The sequence below is a fragment of the Gigantopelta aegis genome, chromosome 4 (assembly GCF_016097555.1).
Source record: "Gigantopelta aegis isolate Gae_Host chromosome 4, Gae_host_genome, whole genome shotgun sequence".
Taxonomy (NCBI): domain Eukaryota; kingdom Metazoa; phylum Mollusca; class Gastropoda; order Neomphalida; family Peltospiridae; genus Gigantopelta; species Gigantopelta aegis.
This window is the reverse complement of record NC_054702.1, coordinates 88,995,494-89,012,634: the sequence shown is the minus strand read 5'-3', so window position 1 is coordinate 89,012,634 and position 17,141 is coordinate 88,995,494. Positions and strand designations below refer to the sequence as shown.

General features: G+C 36.0%; 1 protein-coding gene across 2 annotated transcripts in view; it reads right to left on the bottom strand.

Moving 5' to 3' along the window:
- LOC121371353 (forkhead box protein N3-like) overlaps positions 1-17,141 on the bottom strand; it is a 72,462-nt gene that overhangs the window by 15,414 nt on the left and 39,907 nt on the right. For both annotated transcript variants that reach the window (XM_041497177.1, XM_041497176.1), the window contains exons 3-5: positions 11,713-11,876; positions 1,940-1,995; positions 172-222 (exon numbers count right to left, since the gene is read on the bottom strand). In XM_041497177.1, coding sequence (XP_041353111.1) covers positions 172-222; positions 1,940-1,995; positions 11,713-11,876 — 271 coding nt within the window. The remainder of the gene's footprint in view (positions 1-171; positions 223-1,939; positions 1,996-11,712; positions 11,877-17,141) is intronic.

Sequence of the window (17,141 nt, the reverse complement as noted above, 5' to 3'; positions counted from 1 at the left end):
CGGGGAGCTTTTATATCCACTGTCCTAAAGACAGGATAGCACATACCATGGCCTTTTATATGCTAGTCATGGTGCACTGACTGGAACGTAACAAATTGCCCAATGGTCGCACTGATGGGGATCGATACTAAACCGACCACGCATCGAGAAATAACTGAAGAGGTAACTTACCAATGTCACAAGCCGTTTGAGCCAATCGTTTGCTGAGAAAGGGAAACAAATCTGAAATGGAAAGCAAAACAGCTTCTGAAACATGGGTACCGATGAGGTATATGATATGCCCGTCGTAAGTAGGTCACAGTGACCTAGTTCTCGTATGCAACAGAGAGCCATCCCAAGTTGTACAATTGCTGCAAAGTTTGATAATCCTGTATGAATTGAAAAAGATATGCTCCGGAAATGAACAGTTTACAGATGGACGGACAAAGCCATATCATAACAAGACCCATCAAACACAGGCATATAAAAATAAATAAAACTGTGAACCGAAACCAAAGTAGATTGTAGTGTTAATTGTTAGTTGTTAAAAGAGCAAATTCCCCAAACACAATTTTAAAGCCAGGGTCTTGTTAAATATTAATTCAATACAATAATACAATACAATAATATTATAATGTGTGTGTGTGTGTGTATATATATATATATATGTGTGTGTGTGTGTGTGTATATATATATATATATATATATATATATATATATATATATATATACACACACATACATACATACATACACACACACACACACACACACACACACATATATACATATATATATGTGTTTGTGTGTGTATATATATATATATATATATATACACACACACACACACGTGTGTGAGTTTGTGTGTGTGTAAATTATACAGGTACTAAAAATGTTATTAAACAATGTCTATGTAAGCACAAATATGTTTCTTGATTCACTTATAAATGATTATAGACATTTCCTTTAATTACGAAATAATTGCTTCACTTAGAATAATATCGGTGGAATATTGGCTTGAAATGCGGTGAACCCGATATATATATTTTAAGTTACAGTGCTTGAACCAAATGTGGTGGTGTCAGATGCCATTTCCGTGACCTTTTATGTGCAATCTTGGTCACACTTACAGATACACGAGGACTACGCAAATATTACTGAATATAAGTGTTTCTACTCATTTAGTCCACTGAATGCAATTGTAAATACACTGCCCCTGCCCCATGACCATTATATGCAGGGCAGGCAGCAAATATGGATATTAAGGGGCAAGGAATTCTGTTAGTTGACAGGAAGCAATCTTTACCAAGTGGACTGTGAGCCATGTTTACATGCAAACTTTCTAGTTTCTAATGTTATGGACTGGCTAAGTATGTGAAATAATTTGATTAAAATACACAAATAAACCAGTCTTTGATTAGAGACATGTCACTTCACAACTTTTGGCAAATGACTAGAAAGCAATTGCTACTTTTAGTGTGGAGGAAAGCCAACTACCACCAGTATGATAAATTAATCATTTATGTGACCTGCGTATTTACAGCAATTTCCAATATCTTAAGTCCGGGTATTTTTAAATTATATATAAGGTATATTATGTATGTATATTATTTCAAAATTGCTGAATTAGAAAAAGGGTACAGTAAATATAAGAAAAGAATATTTTTTAATCACCTCAGCACATTTTAAACTATGGCTTTTTTATTTGACATGTGTCTGTGAGATAGAGAGAGATAGAGAGAGAGAGAGAGAGAGAGAGAGAGAGAGAGATAGAGAGAGAGATAACTTGTTTCCACATAGGCTACTCTTAATAAAAATAAATCATTGAATGAGACAGAAAATAAACAGTCCATCAAGGATGATAGATCCTATGACTCATGACACCTTAGGCAAGCATTCTACCAATGAACTACCTCCCCCTAACGTGTACAAAGTGATATCATACATGTGCAATACTCACGAGGTGATATTGTGTTGGGTACAGACCGTGGTGATAAAGGTACAGGCTTGTAACCACTGCAATAAAACAAAAACAATCAAGTGAAAAACGGTGCTCCATAACACAACAAAAACAGTGGTATTAGAAAGAATATCTAGAAATACTTGCCCTCTTCTTGCATTTGGGACATTCTTTTAAAATGCTGCTGGATTTGATCACTTTAAAAAGACAACAATGTTAGTGTGTAAGTTGTCACACAGTGCGAAGTTGTTACCCATCAGCCTTTAGGTGTCATTCTTTGTGTTATATGTGAAATATGTCAACTAAACAAGTGCGTAGAATTCAGTCATCATTTAAAAACCCAAGGAGTTTTCAAGATGCAAGTCAGAAAACCAGTCAGTGAAGAACATTCAGAATAGAACATTTGACCCTCCTTGAATTAGCAATAATTAAACTACTTGTAGTTGATTTCCAAGCAGACATGATGTGCATGAGAATCTTGTGGTCCTTTAAGTATAAACCTGTTTCAAATTCACTCTTACAGTTGGTATGTACATAGAGGTAGCATGAACTCCAATGCAAATATTTAAATCGGAAATATTAACTATTTTAACGTCAAACAAATGGCATGTATATATAAACTCTGTTGAAGATATAAAGTATTTTTAATACAAAAAATGGCATGTTATATGTACATGTAGGAATAACTCTTTTACACACAGACAAAATAAGTCTTTCATAAATAGCTTTCATGTCCTGTCTTGCAAACTTATCTATACAAAATTATTTTTGAATTAAACATCCATCCATAAACCTATTTTACTATTAAAACGTACCTTTTGAAAATGGCAAAAAAACCCAAAGACAAACCATCAATGCAAAATAATTTTTTAATTAAACATCCAATCATAAAGCTATCAAACTATTTAAAAAGTACATTTTGAAAATGGCAATTAAAAAAAACAACAAAAAAAGACAAAGACAAAGAAGGTGAAAAAATAAAAATCACATTTCGGAAGAATTGAAGAAAAGTCTGGATGTCTCATTGGGTATTGCCATGGGGAAGAATTGGAGGAGGAAACTACCAGTGTATTTCCCAGTCTTCCTGGATGAGAACATTTCAGATATGGAAAATTTATTTGGCAGCTTTACTGATTAGGTCATTCCTCATAGGAAATGTTACCATGCGACCAACTATTGATCAGATATTAGTTCCCAAAGACTGGTTTTCCATACAGTGGTCCCCTCTACAGTGGTGCAGTTATTTTCAGCAATTGACAGGCCAAGAAGTTCCAATTACAGATCAAGTCCATCTTACATCTTAAGGAATGCAGGGAAATCCAATTAGATGGAAGATGCCTGGCCATAGTTCCAGCAGTCAAATTATAGCAGGCATTGATTGCCGGCACTCAGCGCCATAGGCACCATAGTTAATCATCATAATTTGTTGTCCTTAATGTCATATTGATTAAAACACACACATTATCACTGCACGATTATGCATAATAACAAATTTTGAAAAAAGTGAATATGTATGTATGTAGGTTTATTATTAAATAAAGAAAGATTAGGTTTGTTATTACGCTATTTTTTTAATTATTGTCTATACAGTGAAGTTAGAATTGTTATCAAGGAATATCTAGTTATATAAAGGGTCTGAGCAATTATTCATTAAACTGAAAAACAAATATTAAGTGGAATTACCCAGAGTATTTGAATTTTTTATAATAACTTTTCTGGAAATACCCTTTCCAGAATTAACATGTTACTAGAAAGAAAGAAAGAAAGAAAGAAATGTTTTATTTAACGACACACTCAACACATTTTATTTACGGTTATATGGCGTCAGACATATGGTTAAGGACCACACAGATATTGAGAGAGAAAACCCGCTGTCGCCACTTCATGGGCTACTCTTTTTCGATTAGCAGCAAGGGATCTTTTATATGCACCATCCCACAGACAGAGTAGTACATACCACAGCCTTTGATATACCAGTTGTGGTGCACTGGCTGGAGCGAAAAATAGCCCAATGGGCCCACCGACAGGGATCGATCCCAGACCGACCGTGCATCGAGCGGGCACTGTACTACTGGGCTACATCCCGCCCCTAACATGTTACTACTACATGTTCTTAGTCTCATATATTTGTCGTTAACAGATTATTGGACAAAATGCAACTACTATTGTAAAATCCATATTTTGCCTTTGAAATTCAAAACTTGTAACTGCCCTATTTTTGTTGTTGTGTGAGTATATGTGATGTGTTTACTGAAGCATAACAGGACAGTGAGTTCTCCACCACAACTAAACTGAGAAGGTGGAAAGTTAAAAATCTAGTAACCAGTTTCATCATCTACACAGAGAATCATTTCATTTCATTTCAACTTATTTTCGTGTTTATATCCAATTAAGGTTCAAGCACGCTGTCCTGGGCACACATCTCAGCTATCTGTCCAGGACAGTGGGTTAGTTGTTAGTTGGTTAGTAGTTAGTGAGAGAGAGAGAAGAGGGTGTAGTGGTCTTACACCTACCCATTGAGCTCTTAAGAACTCGCTCTGGGTTGGAGCCGGGACCGGGCTGCGAACCCTGTACCTACCAGCCTGTAGTCCGATGGCTTAACCACTAGGCCAATACAGAGAATCAGATAACTTTTAAACCATGGCAACAACACCAGCCCGTTTTTTAAAAGCACACCACTCCAATCACAGCCTGTCAGCATTCACAACAGTTACTGTGTCAGTTTCCATGGCAATCACAGACAACTGATGATACAATTAAATAAGTTGAACTGTGGGAATGGAGAGGCAGGCTGGGAAGTGTGATTTGGTCAAGGCAGCTATTTGTCATCTTCTCCAGTCCTGTGACACATTTCCCATGTTCGGAATTCCACGCATTACTTACACCTAACTTTATGTACATCTGTATATATACACTGGACACTGACACTTTGTTCATGCACAGATTCTGTGACACAATTTACATCAGATGTGATAACATTTTCGAAAATTAGCATTAGAGTTGGTAGCCTGCATTTATTATAAATAACTGGTAAACAGTGGTGGTTGTGGAGGGTGTGTGTGTGTGTGTGTTAAGTCAGAGCCGGTTTATCTTAGTAGCACGTTATGGGCCCCACAGTGATGTGTACATTTATTCCCCCCACCCCCGGGTCATTTTCAACCCCTCACCCCGAGGGGGTGGCAAAATATATATATCCTAGGAAGAGGGACCTGCTGTTATTTGTGCTACAGGCCCCGTGGATCCTTAAACCGGCTCTGGGATAAGTATTCAGTTATAAATATATATATATATCTGTTTATTTTGATTCTCAGTATTTTTACCTTAGTTGTATCCTACAAACTAATCGTGGATTATTGTTTCAATTTTGGTTTTAAAAAGATGATTAAGTATATGTTAATGTAAACAGTTTATAGTCATTTTATACAATCCATTTTATACCATAGTTTATGCTTATTTTATATCACAGTCATTCATGGCAAGTCATTTTGTACCTGCTTTTACCATTTTGAATCATAGTATTTGATTACTTTATACCCTCTTTGCAAACTGACCACTGCAGATATAAAGCGACTTTATATCAAAGGCTGTGGTATGTACTATCCTGTCTGTGGGATGGTGCATATAAATATTAATCATATGTCCGACGCCAGTATACCCATAAATAAAATGTGTTGAGTGTGTTGTTAAATAAAACATTTCCTTCCTTCCTTTTATAGTCAAACTAGCCTGGTCAAACTAATGTAAAATATTCGCTTCATGAGGTCAATTCAATATAAGACAATGTATTAAGCATATTTTAGCATAAAACCATATTATAAACTAGTCTAGTGGCATTATTTTAAATTCTACAGACTATACACACATGAACAAATGAAACAAATTACTATTTTGTGTTGGGAGTTTTTCTTTTCTTTTTTTGACATTAAATTAAGGAATAACTGAAGGTATGTCTGGGAGACAATATTTCAAAATCTTAGTTAACCGGAAGTCAGTTCACGTGAGTTTCACTTAGGTAACCGATTGTTCAGTTACATGAAGACAGTTCTCGTAACCGATGAGTTAGGCCTACCTAATCCTAAAATACGTAATCGGTTCTGTGCTACATTGGTGGTGCAAAAACAAACTAATTTTCACTTTCGTTACTGATATATGATACTTTTAATTTTAGAATGTAATTGTTCACCACATAATAGATTGTCGGTTCTCGTGATTTTAAAGTTGTGTAACCGACGTGCGAACAGATCAACGGTTCTCGTGAAATATTGTGCCCTGTAAGTCACTTCAGTCTATAGTCACAGTAGAATTGTACCCAGACTGTTTGACCCAGTGGAATCATGTACATACTTAAACTTGATCTTTATACATATATACTCAACAACGAAAGTTCAGCTAATGTTAAAAGAAATGGTATAACATTTATAAATTAACTTATTTTTATTAATTAGTATTCACATCTGAAATGTTTACCATTTACAAACAACATAAACTCATAAATCTTTGCCTTAACACAACAGGAGGACCTGGTTTTCTTTTAAGTTTATTCAACCATGGCAAATTTAGATGTCATAAAAGATATTTGTTAAACTTTCGTTGTTGAGTATATATTACATATATTACTTTATTTTGAATATGGTACAAAATTTTCATAGTAAGAAAGAAAGAAATGTTTTATTTGACACACTCAACACATTTTATTTACGGTTATATGGCGTCAGACATGGTTAAGGACCACACAGATTTTGAGAGGAAACCCGCTGTCGCCACTACATGGGCTATTCTTTCCGATTAGCAGCAAGGGATCTTTTATTTGCGCTTCCCACAGGCAGGATAGCACAAACCATGGCCTTTGTTATGGATCACTGGTCGGTGTAAGTGGTTTACACCTACCCACTGAGCCTTGCGGAGTACTCACTCAGGATTTGGAGTTAATATCTGGATTAAAAATCCCATGCCTCGACTGGGATCCAAACCCAGTACCTACCAGCCTGTAGACTGATGGCCTAACCACGATGCTACCGAGGCTGGTCTTCATAGTAAGAAATGACTTTGGTACTAAATGACGAAAGTATTAATATGAAATTATTTTGGTGTAAAATAACCAAAGTACTGGTCGAGAAATGACTATAAAGCACTGTTGTATGTAAATTTGTAATGGCTATGGTACAGATGAATTAGACAGGTCCATGTAAATAGCTATATCTGTACAAGATTAACTACTATTTCTAGAAACTAATCATATTTTTCCATCGTATCACATTGCTCTCCAAATACAAAATGAATTTAAATCAGGAAAATATATTTTACAACAAAGTTGCAAAACATTTAACTGGAAAATCAAATCTTTTAATCTGCTTACAAACTTCTATAAGTTTGTCAACAGTTAACATTTATTTTTCACCTTTAGAACCACTGCCTGTACAAAAATATGATAACTTTCATATCACTGCAAGCTTTATTTGTCTGCTGATTTTAACAAGTTTACATACAATATTAACAGAAGCTGTATTTATCCTGTCGGTGAATCAAAATATACGTATTTATCCTGTCGGTGGATCAAAATATACCTTTTGGCAACATCTGGCATCCCAATTGTTTACTTTCAAAGGAATGAGACTAGCTGAACAAATAGTCACATGACCAGGTGCCATCTTGTTGCATTCTCTGTCCTCCGTTGTCATGGCAATAAGTGTACAACTGCTCCAGTGGGCACACATAGGGGAGAGTATCATGGACCTCACAGGCAGTGTTTTCTTCAATAATCTACATGTACATCTACTCTAACTTGTTACTTACACACGGTGTGAAAATCTACTGCAATACTATTTGCACAGAGGTATACACATTTAAATGTAATTCCAATAGGTGGTCTAATTCCAGAAAACATCCCCTTTGACTTTGTGTAGAGGTGCATTATTTTTACTTTATATTTTAGTCTGGATTTTTTACTTACAGTATTATAATAAAAATAAAAAATAAAAAATAAAAAATAATAAATAAATAAAAACAATAAAAAAATAAACCCTCCCCCCCCCCCCCCCCCAAAAAAACCCAGCAGAATCTATTATTTTTTTAAAATGTGCAAAAAATTGCCTTCTACTGCCTATGATGTTAGTTATAAAGCTCTTACTAAAACATACAGGAATAAATTGTTCAGACACATCGAGATTTCTAACGGGCACTTTACAGTCTAATGGCTTAACTGCTACATGTATTCGGGTTGATTTAATTAGTATCCAGCACTAAATAAACGGATAATCAAACATACTTACCTGACATTAGTGATAGCTGGCCACTGAATTTAGTATGACACTTAGAAATTTTCTATTTGCATTAAATATAAGGTGAGTATTTAGTATACAAATCATTGCATTGCATCCCTGTCTGTCTGTCTGTCACAGGACTTAAGGCTGGTAGGACTGGGTTTGCATCCCGATACTGTCTCCCAGCCAAAGCAAGTTTTAACAACTCAATGGGTAGGTGTAAGGCCACTACACCCACTTCTCTCTCACTAACCACTAAGAAGAGTAACCACTAACCTACTGTTCTGGACAGACAGCCCAGATAGCCGGGGTGTGTCCAGGACAGCGTGCTTGAACCTTAATCCGATATAAGCACGAAACTAAGTATAAACAAACAATAACTGTGACAGACTGATGCTTGGAACTTAATTTGTGTGATTTTAAAATATCTACCGTACTCAAAATTTGAAATTTGTGTTTATAAATTTTAAAACAAAAATCTACCATTCATAAGGATCACAATGCATGTATATATACGAGATGCAACACCAGTTTTCTATTCTGCAAGTACAGTTATACACACTTATTTCAACTTTTGCCCAGCTAGCATGTTCACTTAAACTTAAATACAAAGATATATTCAGAATCATGCTGGCAATGGGAAGATGTCCTTTCCCGAGTTCATCTAATTACATACCTGGGGTCCAGACTTAATTATATATTCTGGTCACACCATCCAACACTACAAAATGATGGCATTGTCTACACATTTCTGTCATTTCTAACTGCAGGCTAATGTCTCTCAAACTCTTAATTGATGCCTATGGCACACACTTTGGGAAATTTAAAGTCACTTCAAATAAAATTGATGGTAAATTCAAGGTCATTTTTAAATACAAAATGGATTGAAAGTTTTGTTCAACTTAAAAAAAAAAAAATTAAATTAGTCTTTGTCAGCATTATAAAAGTATTTACTAATTTTTTGCTTTTGTACTGAACAGATTGTTTTTATTCAATACTTATTTAGATATCTTCTTTAATAGATATATGAACACTCATAGGAATTCGTATGAACACTCTCAACACATTTTATTAACAGTTATATGGCATCAGACACATGGTTAAGGACCACACAGATATTGAGAGAGAAAACCCAGCAGCAAGGGATCTTTTATATGCACCATCCCACAGACAGGGTAGTACATACCACGGCCTTTGATGTACCAGTTGTGGTGCACTGGCTGGAACGGGAAACAGCCCAGTGGGCCAACTGATGGGGAACGATCCCACACTGACCATGCATCGAGCAAATGCTGTACCACTGGGCTATGTACCCCACCCCAAAAAAATCCCAATAAACAACTGCTGTTTAAAAATTGACATACAGCTTTATGTTTTAACTAGGAGACTGGTACCCAATATTGTTGTCTATAAACATGGTTGAAACTGAGATGGCAGCTTAGTCAAGTGTCATTACCCATGACAGGATATGCACTGTTGTTGAAAAGAAACTTTACAAGGCTTGAAACTATATCATAGAAAACCAACAAACGGTATGGTGGGACATGAATTTTAAACTATCAGGAAGTTCAACACCTAAATGTCACAATGCACTTTGTGATACTTAAATAAATAAAGTTTGTTTTGTTTAACGACACCACTAAAGCACTATTAATCACTGTCTACTGGATGTTCAGTGGCGTAGGAAGGTGCCAAAAAGTGTGTGTGTGTGTGTGGGGGGGGGGGGGGGGCACACACTTTTACACTATTATAAAGCAAAGTATCTGAAATACACACCCCCCCCCCCCCCCCCCCTACACCAGTGATGTCAAACATTTGGTACTTTTGACATAGTCTTAATCAGAAAAGAAAAAACGCTAAATTTTTCCATTAGTAGCAAAGGATCTTTTATATGCACCATCCCAAAGACAGGATAGCACATACCACGGCCTTTAATATACCAGTCGTGATGCACTGGCTGGAACGAGAAATAGCCCAATGGGCTCACATGCAAAGTGTTTGTAAGGTGGTTTCTAAATTGGTTCTTTTCAATTATAATTAGCAACAATATTTATAAAATTATTCAAATTTTATGCATGTGAAGTTTCTTTTGGACGTCAGTATATATTTGAAAGAGACAACTGAACTTAAGAGTTCACCCAGTATCTTCTCTCACACGCGTGACATACAAACTCGTGTCTTTTAGACGTCAGTATATATTTGAAAGAGACAACTGAACTTAAGAGTTCACCCAGTATCTTCTCTCACACGCGTGACATACAAACACGTGTCTTATGGACGTCAGTATATATTTGAAAGAGACAACTGAACTTAATAGTTCACCCAGTATCTTCTCTCACACACATGACATACAAACACGTGTCTTATTGATTGTCTTCTCCAAAACAGTACATATTTCTGTACCAAGAAAAGCTTTCATTGTTTCGTTATGGATGAATGCACAAACAAGTAAACCAAATTAAGATTAATTATATATTAAACAGGACTTGGATGATTCATCTGAATGTTCATAAAGTGTCTGGTCACACTGTTGTGTATTCATCCAAATTTAACAACATACTCATCATGAAAAAACTAAAATAAACGTTCATTAACTCAGCTACACAATATACACTGAAAAAGTATCTCAGATATTGTATGTCTTAAAAAATTAGCACTTGACAATTACATCTGTCTAGCTTTACATCTATATGGAAGGAAATGTTTTATTTAACAACACTCTCAACACATTTTATTTATGGTTATATGGCATCGGACATATTGTTAAGTATCACACAGATATTGAAGGAGGAAACCCGCTGTTGCCATTTCATGGGTTACTTGTTTCAATTAGCAGCAAGTGATCTTTTATATGCACCATCCCATAGACAGGATAGCACATACCACGGCCTTTGATGTACTAGTCGTGGTGCACTGGCTGGAGCAAAAAATAACATCTATATGGATTCACATCTTATGAGAGGACATCAAAATGTAGATAGTAAGTACAAATTTGCAGCACCTCGTTGTATCCAATATACTTTTCAGTGTTGGGACTGATGTACACAAAAAGGCATACATATATATGGGCGAGGGTTTTTTTTTTTTTTTTTTTTTTTTTTTTTTGCAGGGCCTTGATGAGAGAAGAGTGTCCATATTCTATTCTATATGAGGATATGACATGAGGATAGTAAAATTTGGGCACTTTACTGTAATTTTTTTTTACCGAATTACCGATATACCAAGACAAAAAAGTTTATTAATTTGGTGCAACTAAATTGTGTGTGAACCTGATGCTGTATATAATGATTTGGCAGTTATGTTCTTCTGAAAATCTATTTCTTATATTGAAATGATGTTTTCTTTTATTGAAGCATATTTTTAAAATTGCTAAACTTTTTTGTATTTAAATACACATGACTGTATTAGTATAAAACTATTGAAATGTCGATTTAGATTTGGCTAAAAAATTCTAGCCAAAATGTATTAATACTAAAATAATGTAAGAGAAAAATGAGAAAAGTTTGTACTGACCGGTATCCGTATCCTGGAAGCACTGAGAATTGCATCATGGAGGGTTGGGGTGATGACATCATCTGGAGCTGATGATACGGGTGGTATGGTGTCTTACGTAACGCCTGCAACAGGTTCGGTCTGTAGTCAGGGTCAATACACCATAATGAACCCTTGCCAATACTCTGAAAAATCAACATATTCTGTTTTAATTACAATTCAATATTTGTTTTCAATCTTCATAAACAAATATAATAGTAAAATTTTCATGAGCATAGAAACTATATGTAGGAGGGGAGGGTGTGTGTGCTTAATACCAGCATATATGCTTCTATTTACATTTTCACAATTTGGGTAACAGCTAAAGAACATACTGAGTGACAATAGTTATAACAGCTTTAAAATTACCTAGAAAAAACAAGCATTCTTAGAGTACTCCTAAAGCAATACCTGTCCCTTACTAGGCCTGTCAAAAATGGATAAATCATCACGACAGTCAAACTTTATCTGTAACAGTATGTGATAAAACTATACAAAAAATGAATGGATGAATGGACATAAAACAGAATGACAGACAGATGACAGACAGGTCTACAAGAGACGAAAACCTATAGTACCCTCCGGTTGAATTGGTAGGGGACTAAGAAGGGTAAATATAACAAGATACGCAATATTGTTTATTGGCTCACTGGATTTAACTGATTATAACGTTTGAGGATTTTTTTTCACCCGTAGACATGCTCTTTTCATTTATAAAATTTTAAGTATAGAACTTTGATTTTTATCTTTTAAATTTTAATTCTCTGTCCATGAAGCCAATTTAGAAGTGATTCATCCAAAAGGGGGAGATGTAGCTCAAATGTATTACCTGAGGTGCTGTGGGTTACAGGATTAATCGGGGGGAGGGGGGGGGGGTCCATTTAAAAGGAGCTGACACTCTCACTCCCCATTACTCCCCTGAAACAGGTTCAAGGAAGGAAATGTCTTATTTAATGATGCACTCAACACATTTTATTTACGGTTATATGGCATTGGACCACACAGATATATTGAGGGAGGAAACCCGCTGTCGCCACTTCAAGGGCTACTCTTTTCAATTAGCAGCAAGGGATCTTTTATGTGCACCATCCCACAGACAGGATAGCACATACCACAGCCTGTGATGCACCAGTTGTGGTGCACTGCCTGGAACAAGAAATAGCCCAATGGGCTAACTGACGGGGATCGATCCCAAACCAACCGCGGATCAAGCGAGTGCTTTACCACTGGGCTACGTCTCGCCCCCAGGTTCATGGAGTATTTTTAGCTCCACTTAACATGAGAATTTATATGGTATCAATATGGTAATATCATAAATGGCCGTGATCTAATTTAGGAGAGTAATTAATCACTCCCCTAAAAACATTTCACAGTAGAGTACTCCCGCGAGGTGTTTTGGATTGAACTCCCATGACAAATCCATTATCTGATTCCCCCCCAGCCCACCATCCCATGACTGGTATATTAAAGACTGTCGTAAAGTGCATATAAAAGATCCCTTGCTGCTAGCACAGTATATACACATAGCTGGTTCCTCCAATACTATATACATGTAAGAATTAACAAAATGTTTGTCATCCAGTAGTCGATAATTAATAAATCAGTGCGCTATAGTGGTGTCATAAGCCAAAACAGTCTCTTTTTTTTAGGATTAATTGCCAGTGTAATAAATAATCCCAATGATAGAGCAACGGTCATTTATATGTGTTATCCTATGGCAAATTTGCATATAAATAACCGACTGCTGCTCTGTGATAGAAGTAGTTTGTGTGGTTGTAGGGTATTACCTCTCACTGTCCAGAACAAGTATTGGAATACCCATATACAGTGAAACCCCTTAAAACCAGACCCTCTGTAAACCAGAATTCCCTCAAAACCATGTTTTTCACGGTCCCTTTTTAAATATCATTACAAACGATAAGCTCTCTAAACCAGATACCACACAAACCAGCCTTTTTACTTGGTTCCATAAGTGTTCTGATTAGACGGGTTCAATGTATTTGACACCAAAGAGCTTAATTTTAAAATGTCCTGAGGTGTTGTTGCACAAATATTTCTTTCTTTTTTCTTTCTTTCTTTTTTTTTCATCAACAACTGCTCCAAATAAAACTAAATGGACCATCAATTTATCACAGATGGGCTTCAACAGAGGCTGACAAATGACAAAAACTTTTGGGCATTCATTCATCAATGTTACATTGTTAGAGTTTTGTGAATTAGACAACAGGGACTCGAATGTGATCCTGCCCATTGTGAGAACAGTACAGGCTGGCCCCAGGCTCAGTGTGGTATTATGAGAGCAGGCCAGGCCAACACTGACTGGCTCTCTCTCTTTCCAGTCTGTAGTCAAGGTTGCCATGGTGACCGAATACTGTGTCCCTTCTCCACACCTGCTGCTTTTTACACAGCCTTTGAGTAACACCACACTTTTGTGAACTATATATAACTGGGACAATTCAGTTTGTTTATTAATAGTTACTAGCATTTTGCACTGGCTTAGTAACAGTTTGCTAGTGTTTAACTAAAAGATAGGTAAAATGGCACTATCATTGTCAAAGTTGTTTACAAAACAGGTTTATATCAAATTACTTTTGAAGTATTTTACATATATTTATATTGTAACATATGTAAGGTCAGGTTTTCAGTAATATTATTAATAAAACATTCAGATTAATAAAAAATGTATTATATATTTTTAAACTGGTTAGTGTCACAAAGTTAAAACATTTAAATTATTCTGAAAACAATATGAAACCATACTTGTACATTCATGTTTTTATTTTTATTTTAAATAATAAAAAATTAAAATATTTTGTTATCCTGGCATTTTGAAAGTAACTTTTTATTTAACACCAGTTAATAAATGATACCACTACTGTCTAATCATATCATTGTCAGCTATTGGATGTCAAACATTTGGTAATTCTCACACTGTCTTCCTGTCATTCTCAACTAGCCACAGTATTCCATTAAAAGCAAAGGATCTTTCTGTATGCTCACCTGAGGTGCTTGTGTTGCAGGATCGAACCACCTGATTGGATTTGTTCTCGTTCCAACCAGTGCACCACAACTGGTCAAAGGCCATGGTATGTGCTTTCCTGCCTGTGGGAAGGTTCATATAAAAGATCCCTTGCTGGATTGGGAAAAATGTAGCGAGTTTCCTGTTGACTACGAGTCAGAAATACCTAATGTTTGACATCCAATAGCCGATGATTAATTAATCAATGTGCACTAGTTAAACAACACAAACACTTTCTCAAACAGGACAGAACATACCATGGCCTTTGATATACCAGTCGGGATGCACTGGTTGGGACGAGAAAAAAGCCCACTGGAGGACGAGTCTACTGAGGTGTTCGATCCTACTACGCAAGCACTTTAGGCAAGGGCTCTCCCCATTGAGCTAGATCTGATCACCACACCCACCCACCCCCACATATGGCATACAAGTTATGGGGGTATTGAGTCTACTGAAGAGGTACAATCTTTGGAAGTTTTATAAGCACAAGCTGTACCCTGATCAAAATCCTAGGGGTGCACTACTTTTTATAAACAAATGAAACACTATATAAATTAAATCCTGAGATGTGTATGCTATTTTCTGGAGTTAAAAAAACAGAAGTGAGATTCTTGGGGGGGGGGGGGGGGGGGGGGGGGGGGGGGGAAGCATAAGCCCCCCTGCCCCTCTTCCAAGAGGGTACGTCCCTGCAAGCCTTGGTTCATATTAATTTAACTTTACAATTTACATTATCAGCTGTGAATGTATTAACACAAAACTGATGATCAAGCTTGGTTGTACCCAATAGAGTGCCTACTGATTTGAAACAGTTTTTTGAACTTTACACTATGATATCTGTAAGTTTAACCATATGTGATCTTACTTACACAAACATATGATATCTTTATAACTATATGATACCACAAGACTTAATTAGAACTAGCAGGCATCATGTTGCAGGCATCAAGTTGCATTGTTGTTCTTTCTTAAGTGCCAAGTCTTGAAAAACAATATAAAGATTGGTTCAAGATAGGAATAATTACATGTATTTCTGACACACAGTTATTTATATTTTTATAAATGTAAATTGTAAATACTACAAACAGTTTTATTAAGAATCTCAAGTACTGTTTAATGTCTTAACTAGCCACATAAAGAGTTAACACAAATTGACTACTTTAGACAGGTGGTTGTTTAATACAGGTTACTCTATGTTATGCCAATGTGGGATATGTGGTCGTATCTTTAATCTTAAGATTAGTTGCTTAACAGAGGTGAGATATGGACCATGCAGCTAAACTCTTGTTAAGCAGCCACCTGTATTATTCAGCCATGCTTTATAAAAACTTACCCCTTCAGATGGGTAACTTGTTTAATACAGGTCAATCTGTACTATACTCGATGATTTTGGAAAACAGTTTACTGGCTTAAAGGTTAACTTTATATTAAAATTGTTAATAAGAAAGGAAATGTTTTATTTAACAACACACTCAACACATTTTAATTACGGTAATATGGTGTCAGACATATGGTTAAGAACCACACATATATTGAGAGGAAACCTGCTGTCGCCACTTCATGGGCCACTCTTTTCGATTAGCAGCAAGGGATCTTTTATATGCACCATCCCACAGATAGGGTAGTACATACCACAGCCTTTGATATGCCAGTCTGGCTAGAACGAGAAATAGCTCAATGGGCCCTCCAACGGGGATCAATCCCAGACCGACTGTGCATCAAGTGAGCGCTTTACCACTGGGCTATATCCCACCACCAAATGTCATACGATTTAAATCTTAGTTTGCTGTATATTTTATATTCCCAATAAAAAGCATCTTACAAAATACATAAATGTTTCTAATTTTATTCGTAAACAAAGATGACGTCATTCTCGATCATTTTCAGTGCATACATTACATAGCAGACATGGAAAATCACACAAATTTATGTCACCATTCAAGGGAGTTAACTTATGGTCACTTTTCCTTTTAGTCTATTGCCTTTCATTGGAAGTGAAAACATGATATTTGAATACCACTTGTCTGGCTTTTACTTTATTATACAGTTAAACTTTACAGGTAGATGATGCTTTAAGACAAGTCAGTTTGTTATTTATTCTAGATAATTTTATTTAAAGTACAGGTCAGTTTTCAGTGTGAGATTTTTGAGGAGAGTCCGGTTGCCAAAGGCTTGCAAAATTCATATAGGACTATCTAGCTTGGCTAGCATATGAGACTGCATGGCTCTTAAAAATTATTTGTACCAATTACATTGATTCTTCGAAATGACAGTCAACACATATCTCAAAATCCTGGGAAATCACAGTCTTGAATAGCAATCTTTTATATGGTTTCATTCTGTTCTACTGGAGACGCACAGCAGGGCTTGCTGGGTTGGTGGCGGGCTCTAAAGA